Genomic DNA, 9,831 nt, shown 5'->3' with positions numbered 1-9,831 from the left:
GGGAACAGTAGCACATGCCGGACGCGAATTGCCATTCACCCTAGCCACGGAATGCTCCTGTGGTCCATATCTATGTGGGGCCAACAGAGATGCCCGTTATAAATCCACTCTTCCATCAGTTTCTCAAGATCATAACAGGGAAGAAATCTAGAAATCAGGAAGATCCAAAACTCAGGTGGACCACACCACAAGAAACAGTGGGGATTGCATGAAAATTTTTGTGGGGTTTTGTATGAGGATGATATTTGTGACTGCAATTTTATCTACGTGGAAGTAACGCTATGAACGAATTTAGAAGCATCATGGTCGGCTCTGGGATGATTTCAACTAAGCTTCCGTTCTCAACGTTAGCTGGACCACATGTGATTTTGGGCTGACTCGAAAAAAGCTGGACTCAACTCATCTTTAAATTGGATTTGAGCCTACACCCTGATCCATAGCTCAAGTGGTAGACTGAGTGAAAGATAACCTCGTTATCGATTCCCTAGTGGGAGTGGGTAACAGTGAAGTGTCAACTAACGGCGGGGTGTACTAACAAGCTAACAAAAATAATAATAATAATAAATAAATAAAAATAATTGGATTTGAACCCAGTTGAGCAGATTTTTTTTAGCTTGAAAAAATTTAAGCCAAGCTCGGCTCAACTCAGTTCAAAACTTGACTCATTCTTCAATGTGGATTAAATTCACTTAATATAAATATTTATATATTTAAATAAATTATATAGATTATTAAAAACCTTAAAACTTAAGAACATAGCTCCTAAGTTCTTAAGAACTTATGTTCTTAGCTCATAAGTTCTTACTCAAACATGGTTGTAAGATCCAACTCAAGCTCAACTTAAATTCAGCTCAAGTTGGCCTGAACCATTGGCTGGATCGAGCCGAGCTAGGCTAAACTTAGCTCGATTCAGCCTGTGTACAGCTCTACCCGTTATCTACACTTGAGGAGACATACAAAGTGAACATCACTAGTCATACTGACATACATGTAATCTGAACCGTCAATGTGGTGGACCATACCATGATTGGGTTGTATGAAAAGGATAACACATATTAGGCAAACCCATTAGGCCATATCCGAAAAAACGAATTGTTTGAGTTTAAATGTGAAATGTCACTCATTTGCCCACTGGTCCCAAAATGGCTATAAACAATCTGATCAAATTTTCAATAATTAAGGCTCATTTGGATCTTAAGTTACTTAAGATAAGTTACTTATGCCCCGCATAGCTTATTATCTTGAATTCTACTTTTTAAGCAGATGAGTACATCTGGTAAACAACATACTTAGCAGCTTCTTATCTCTTCAGTTTCTCTTGATTCTATCTTCAACAATTTATGAAAAATAGAAAAGTTAAAACATTTAGCTGGAGTGATTAAATAAATTTAAGTAAAAAACTTACTTACAATTAATCATAAACCAAACCTATCTGAAATAAGTTACTTATCTACTACTGTAAGTAGATAGATTAACTTATCTAATGGTATCACAAGGGCCGTAAATGTGAAATGATGCTTGTGGGACCATTGGTTCCAAAATGGCCACAAACAACTTGATGAAATTTTTTATAATAAAAAATTGTACAATCCAAAGATATATGTTATTGAGACGTTGTCCATTGCCCAAGCTGTATGAAATTTTGGTCCCCTACTGTAGCATGCCCCATGGCTTCGAACCTCATGTATCATCTTCAGCCCGCTGCACATGCACACTGCAAAAAGGATACCAACAATTCACTAAGGGGCTTCATTTCTGATAAAGGTCCAAGCGAAAATTCCCACCAATGCACAGCCAAAGAAATCAAAACCCTCCAAAAGTGGGCCCAGCAGGGGTGGGACCCACATTGCAAAAAATAGTGGTCAAATAAAATAAAAAAGAAAAGAGCCAGAGATTGTACCCTGCATTCCAAATATTTCATGTGGCAATTGCATCTCCCGAAAAATGCATATTCTTAATTAAAGACGAAGCATGTAAAAAAAAAAAAAAAACCGCAACATTAGTAAAACCTAGCACAGGGGCATTGAACTGTCCTGATGCAAAGTGACTACATATTCACAAGCATTGAATTGCCCTGATCATTGTTTGGAGTATCTCTGGTTTTATTGAAATTTCTCCCATATTATTTGTACCTCCGGCTCACTGACATTGATAACAGTGATAACGATACCAATAACATTGATAGTATTAGAAATTTCAAATATTGGTGATGTATCGCCAATATTTTTTACTGTATAAATTTTGGGTATTGTTTCGTCTGGCTAGTGTATCGTTAATATTCAATAATATTGTCAATATATCGATATTTAAAAAAATTATTTATTAAAAAATATTTTAATTTTTTATAGGTACATGGTTTATGAGTGTTTAAATTGTTAATGATAATATCAATAATATTGTAATATTATCATTATAGCAACACGGGTGATATCGAAACCACAATCTTTCAGTTCTTTCCGGTTGTCGACAATTTCTTAGTAAAAAATCAAATGTTGTCGATATCATGAAATATTAATAAATGTTTGGATGAAATGTTAGATAAATGGTTGGATGAATAGATGGGATTGATAAATGCAAAGTGGGTACCCACTCGATAAATGACATGGATCATTCACCAATCTCAACATGCAATTCTATTGATGTATTTTAAATTATGGGCCCATTGTGAATTCGTCCTAGCCCAGATGCCACACGTGTTTCATTCTCTCAGAGTAACCGGCAGCTGAACCCAGTATTAACAAGCTCTGGTCCAAAAATCAAGCTAGACAAGTCATCAAGTGGACCACTAGCATAGATTGTTAGTCCATTTTTTTCTGAACACATGCCTCCAAACATTATTTTCCAGTGTATCTTATTCTCCCAACTTCTGAAACTTTTGTATTCGTATTTTAATTGATTTTGGTTCTCTCTCTTTTCCTTTTCCCCAATACATCATGCTATCCATGGAATGAGTGAGATTCAATGACATTAAAAGGCATGAGTGTCAATGGATTAAATGTCGGTCAAGAACATTTAGATGCATTCTAAGTATCACAACCCTATTGATCATGGTAGTTCTTACAGGTAATGAAATTCAACTCCGCTAAAGATGGAAGTATATCTATTTCTTCACCAGCCTAGGGTAGGAGGATTCATCAGACTGGCCTGTCATTCTGGGTCAGGTTTCTACACAATGGGGACTTGTGAATGGCTTGGAGCCTTGGATGTTCTACAAAAATGCTAGGATACATTTGACTGGCTGTAGAGATGCATTTGGAGATAGTCATTAGAGTATAAATCTGTATAAATTTGTAAATTGATCTTAATAAGTTTTGATAGATTTTAGGATTTATGATTAGTAATTGTACAACCATTCTTAAATTAGAAGCTTGCTAAAAATAGCTTGTATTTTTTCCATAAGAGGATCACTCTTTCAGTAAAATTTATTAAGAAAATTTCTTGTACTTTGGAGTAGCAAAACCCTCTCCAGATAATTCTCAACTCGTTATTTGTTTTGTATATATAAGAACTTGTAGATGGTTGGACTGAAGCCCAAAAGTATCAAAGGTTGCATATAGAGCCGGGCACGGGATGATTCGACTCATCCGACTCACTCACTCGACTTGATCCGAACCGAGTAGACTTCATCCAATCCAAACTCAAACCGAGTTGAGTTCAGGTCACCTAGTAACTAGACTCGACTCGACTCGACACGATATCTAACTCAGTACTAACTCGACTCGATCCGACACTCAACTCATACACACACAGACACATACGGCGTTTCATATCTAAGATGCCATGTAGCTGATAGAGAGGCCAAAATTCTAGCAAGGCTACAATTCCGGCAAATGCACTTAGGTTTTGAGTTGTGATTTCTGCTTGTGGATACCTGCTGCACTTGACCCAACTCAATACTTTTGACTGGGTCAAACTTAGTTTGGATTAGTCGAGGCCAGACCTAGACTTGGATCAGGTCAAGCATGTTAGACTCGGTACTAAGTTGGCTCGAGTTCTAGTCAGGTCTATTTCAAAACCGGATCGATTCAGGTCAGCACTAACTCGGTGCAACTCAACTTGATGCCCACCGGTAGTTGCATATGGTTTCCAACTTCTTCATAGAGGTGAGTGAGTACATGTGCGGTCCACCTGAAGTCATGCACTATGAGATCTCTTATCAAACAGGTTTGAATGTTTAAAGATTTTAAAATTTTAAAAATTGGATTTGATGTTTTCATTCAAAATAAGTTTGGTGTTATGGAATTGAACCTTGTGGATCATGGATTGTATATAAAATACTAGTTAGTGAAAGATGGCTCAAATGGGTTGGCCTGCCGTTTAGACGATCTTGGAACCTTTGCAGAAGTTGAAAATGAATGGTGCACATGGGATGGTTCACTTATCTAATGTGGAAGTTGAAAAGTCTGTGGGATGGTTCACTTATCTAATGTGGGAGTCCAAAAGTCTAATTCAATGGTTAAAATCACCCCAGATAAATAAAATCCATAGATATACTCTTTTCCTTTTTTTCTCTTTACAAAATTCTCTTTTCCCTCTCATTTAATCTTACCTTATTTCAATTTCAAATTTAAAATTAAATTCAAACATAAAACATTTAAAATTCAACTTCAAACTACAAAAAGAAATTTAAACAAAAAAAAATACAACGAGAAAAACTAATGTGGGACCTACCCACTAATGGCCGCCCACAAGTGGGCCCCACCCATGTCCAACAAGTAATTAATATAATAATCAACTGTAGGTGTGACAGAGATGTATGATGATGCACAGGCGCATGCGAATTACTTATATAAACTTGCATATGTGGCTTACAAGTAATTCAGGTGTATCATTAATTAATAATTAATATTATTTGATTGTCTGACCATGGGGGAAGGTTCAAAATCAAATGTCCTTGTATTTTCTCAGTTATCAGGTGTCACGTGAATGGATCTGGTCCATTCATCTGGCACGCTGTACTGGGCAAGGGCCATATCCTCAAAATCATGCTGGTAAAACAATCTCAACCATATGAAAGGATGCCTTTTACTAGTCCACCATGTTCAATGGGGATTGGACGGCTAGGATTGTTCAATCTGGCCGATGGCCCATTTATGGTCTCTGGTATGGATCAAAGGGTGCCTGGGAATTTAAGACATGGCCTTGCATTTCCTCGTTTGGTCAATGGGGTTATTGCACCATGGCCCTGTGATATTGGGGCCCATCCACTGCATGGTAGATTTTGTTTATATCCATTGAGTGGACGGTTAGATCATCATCTCAGAGTCATTCTTCCGGAGGTGTGTGGGCAATCAAAGATTCGGTTCAGCAAGGTTAGAAGACTAAAATGCTTTGCTTGGTAGCCAAGGCTTCAAAAATGCAAAGGGAAGATTGGAATCTTTCCAACCGTTGATTCTTTCCAATTAGTATGACGTGTAACATGCAAATATGCGGATGCCAGCATCGACTTCTCTACTGGTTGATGCTCTGTGGGCCCACCATGATGTATGTGGCCATCCGTTTTGTTGGATTTTTTTAGGAGGTATGGCCCTAAAAATGAAGTAGATACAAAATCTCAGGTGGACCATACCATAGGAAACAGTGGTGATTGACCATTAAAAACTTCTTGTGGGCCACAAAAGTTTTGAATCAAGATGATATTTGTGTGTTCCCTTCATCTAGGTCTTGATGAACTTATCAACGGGTTGGATGGCAAATAAACATTAATGTGGGCCCTGAGAAGCTTTTAATGGTGGCTGTTCAATCATCACTATTTCCTTTGCTGTGGTCCACCTGATATTTGGATATATTTAATTTTTGGCTCCATGCTTGAAAATGATCTCATAGAACTTATGAACGAGGTGGATATACATCTCACAGAAAGTGATCCAAATTCTAAGGGGGAAAAATCAGATAGCTATCTTGTTGGCTCCATCCGCAGTAGGTTGAGTAATTTGGACGGTCTGGACTGCCGTTCCCACCATTTCTTAAGATGTGAGAAACTAACACGCGGCGCTTCAGCACATGATTCAGGGAATATATGATACTCATGCCACGGATGACGCTTGATACGCAGGCACTCTCAAATTGAATAAGTTGCATATGTTAAATCAAGTTAAAGACCACAATTTGGAACCCACTTTATATAATTAACGACCCCAAGATCATATGATTGAACAATCCTAGCCTCTGATTCGTGGAATCCTGATTGTGGAAACAGGACCGTTGGATTTTTCATTAGTTACCATGTTCATCGATTTGATAGCCAGATAATCAAATTAGTATTTTTTTGGTTCATAATACATATAATCTAGGAGCCATAACTTGGACCGTTTATTTTGAATTAATTATATTCTAATTGTATAATTTCTAAGTAAATCACACGTACATGTGTATCAGACATCTTAGTCTACCAGAGTATCATAGTTTTATGATATATCTCCTTCCGCACGCCAAGCCAAATCTCCGTGTGATCGATCGCTTAAATAGCTTATATTCGCGGCGGGTAACTTTCTCAATTCGAGAGTTAGGTGTTCAGTGACATGCCTAGTCCAAATGTACACGTGGCATAGTTATACGGAAATCCAGACCGTCCAATCCCTAACAAAACTATGAATGCAGCATAATGGAAAGTTGCACAAAAAAGAAAGTTGTAACCATCTGGTTTTCGCCCTTTAAATATGGACTTTACCATCCATTTAGTAGGCTTAAATGGATGGTTAAGATTTATTTATTAGAATGATTTAGATGTATACTCCATCGAAACTGGGACCCATAATTTTGATGGTCTGGATTTCAGTGATATAACAAGCCACTACCATTTTTTCCATGGTGAAGAAGTAACACATAGTCCAGCGCTTCTCCATAAAGAGCCTCACTCGCGCAGTTCGTACTAAGTATAACGCGCACAGAGATCAACGTGTGTGGACATTTCATGAGATCTACACCGTCCATCAGGTACGATGAATCATTTTCAGCGTAAAATTATAAAATCGTGACCATCCATAACTCAGGAAGGCCAAACGTTGCTATGGGACGTCCACCATTAGTTTTGTGTCGGCTTACTGTGGTGTTTATATTCAATCCGATCCATTCAGATGACGTGAATCATCATAATAAAAAAACATATTAAAAATCACAGTAATTCAAACCTCATGATGGCCCACCACGTGAATATACATGCTTTTAGGTATAGTTTTACGGAATGGCCCATCTGATTGTCTAATCAGTCTTTTGTTGGGATCAACGACAAAAAAAGGGACGATGTAACTGTTGGACGGTGTGGATTTCATGAAATCTGAGTCATTCCCTCGTATTAGACTAAGTGATCCCAGTAGATACGCGGGCATTTTCCCTTCATCAACCCAAAGTCACGTCCTTCTCGTCCCTACGAGATCTACGCGCATAAGGACAAATTTCTCAGGAGATTTTCAAATGTCAAGTTTTTCTCGTGATATTCTCGGTATATCCTGGAAAAATCTTGCAAAAAATATCTTTATTTTAAATTATTAAATAATTTTGTAATACAAATATATACTTACATGGCAAATTCCTTAATTTTCATAATATCTCGATAAAAACGAGAAAACTTAAAATCTACCAAGATTTTCATAATATCACGATATAATCGTCTAATGTACTTGTCGCAGTGTTTTAAAAATCTCGGCGATGTTCGTTACACCGTACGCGGGCGTGGTTCCTTGCGCACCAGGCGCAATATATAGAGAAGCTCTCTCTCTCTCTCGAAGCATCTTTCGTTTGCTCGCTCTCGTTCATCTTCTCTTCCAACTGGACATTCTCTCGAAGCTCAGGTCTCTTCTATCTCCCAAAACCCTAAAAAACAGAGGAAGAGAAGCTCTCTGCTTTCGGGTAATGCATTTCGAATATCTTCATTCAAGAAGCTTCTATGCAAGTTTCTTTCTTGTAGTTCGATTACACCACCAGGGAATTCTCTGATTTTTTTTCCCCTCCTTTTTTCTTTTACCATCAGTTAATCTCTCAGCTATGGGAGAAGATTGCTGCGCCACGCAACTGGTCGATGCAGACGGTGTATTCAACGTCGCTGGCCTTGAGAATTTCATAAAAACCGTGAAGCTCGCCGAATGCGGGCTTTCGTATGCAGTCGTCGCGATCATGGGCCCGCAGAGCAGCGGTAGGCCTTTTTTTACTTTTTTCTTTTTAAATAAAATAAAAATTCAGAATTTCTCCAGTGAGTTTTGCGCTGTAGTTGAGATACACAGTTCATGAACCATTCCAAAAAAGAAAACAACAAAGAAAAAAAAGAACTTGTATGGTTAAGGACATCACCTTGTTTTAATTTAGCTGTAGAAAATCATTTCATTTTATTCTATTTATAGTAAGTTACGAATTTCAGGGAGTTTTGGTTGTAGTTTAATTCCGAAACTTCTTCCAAGGCTTGGTATCCCTAATTGAAGGGTTGTAGACTCGTTTATTTCAATCATCAATCAATTTACAAATTTTCATGAATATTATTTCTATTTTCTTGCTCTTTTACTCATGGATTCGAGAAGTCTTTGTGAGGAGTTCAGAGAGAAGTTTTGTGGATTCGAAGTAGTTATCCTTGTCGAAGACGGTGATTGAACTCATCACGCTCATCCCGGCGTCAGATATGAATCATTGTTCGAAGTATCCCCCGATATTATCAAATATCCCTGATATTATCTGCATCTCTAGCTTGGCGATGCTGATAACAATGGTAGCCATACTGATAATTCTAATAGTATCATAAATTTCAGGTATCGGTGATGTATTGCTAAGTATCACAAATTTATTAATATTGCCAATGTATTGCCAATATTTTCAACTGTGTACATTCCTGGTGTCACTTGTATTGCCAATGTATCAATATTGTCAATATTTTCGACTGTGTAAATTTCACGTGTCGCTTGTCTTGCCAGCGCATCAACGATATTTTGATAATATCGGCAATGTATTGATATCATAAAAAAATTGTTTATTAAAAAAAATTCATTGATTTTTTTTTTTTTTTTGGGCTCAGGGTTATATGCAGTATTCAATTTGTTGACGATGATATTGATAATATTGCCATATTATCGTCATTGCAACATGTGCAATATCGAGACCATAATCATTCGTTTCCTTTGTATTTGTGGACAATTTCTTGGTGAAATATCGTGTGTTGTTGATATTCTGAACTATCAATGGATGTTTGGATGGTTGGATGAATGGGATGCTTGGACTGATTTTTTACACTAGCACATTCTTTTAGGCCTCCATTAAATGGAAGCTCATTATGTATGCATTCTTTTTGCAAATTTTTTTTTTTAAATATTACTAAATATGCAAATATGTGTGTTTTAGTATCTCCTAAAATTCTACAAATTTCCCCATGTTTCCCCAACGTTTTCCTGCATTTCTGGTTATCTGTGATATTATCAGCAAAATTGATATTGTTTCTGTATCCTCGGTAAGCAAAACTTGTAGCGATACCGATACTTCAAACACTGGATATGATTAGTCGAACTGGTTCGACGGTTTTGGGCCCTACCACCCATAAAATGGTTCAAGATCCACTTGGGTTTTAGAACATTGGATTGTAATGCTCCTTTGTCATGGCCCACAACTCTTTCTTTCTTGCCACCACTTGCTTGTGCTTGATGTTAATTTGTATGATTTGATTGTGTTTATGGGGTATGGTCACATGCACATGTATTGGTTCATGTCATGTTTCCATTTCCAATACTTCCGTTTTGATACCCTTGCTTGGTGTTTCCTTGGCATGTCTTGTGGGTGCCAAGTATTAGAGTGTTTGATCCGACTATCTAGTACCTCTAAAGACCTTAACGAGGTTTTGTGCACTGATAAATAAAA

General features: G+C 37.4%; 1 protein-coding gene across 4 annotated transcripts in view; it reads left to right on the top strand.

Moving 5' to 3' along the window:
• The first annotated feature begins 7,647 nt into the window (after window positions 1-7,647).
• The window catches only part of LOC131249383 (protein ROOT HAIR DEFECTIVE 3 homolog 2-like), a 55,775-nt gene continuing 53,591 nt past the window's right edge, over window positions 7,648-9,831 (top strand). For all 4 annotated transcript variants that reach the window (XM_058250132.1, XM_058250130.1, XM_058250129.1 and 1 more), the window contains exons 1-2: window positions 7,648-7,790; window positions 7,970-8,131. In XM_058250132.1, coding sequence (XP_058106115.1) covers window positions 8,096-8,131 — 36 coding nt within the window. In that variant the 5' untranslated portion in view covers window positions 7,648-7,790; window positions 7,970-8,095. The remainder of the gene's footprint in view (window positions 7,791-7,969; window positions 8,132-9,831) is intronic.

The sequence above is a fragment of the Magnolia sinica genome, chromosome 6, assembly GCF_029962835.1.
Source record: "Magnolia sinica isolate HGM2019 chromosome 6, MsV1, whole genome shotgun sequence".
Classification (NCBI taxonomy): Eukaryota; Viridiplantae; Streptophyta; class Magnoliopsida; order Magnoliales; family Magnoliaceae; genus Magnolia; species Magnolia sinica.
This window is presented reverse-complemented; position numbering and strand designations above follow the sequence as displayed.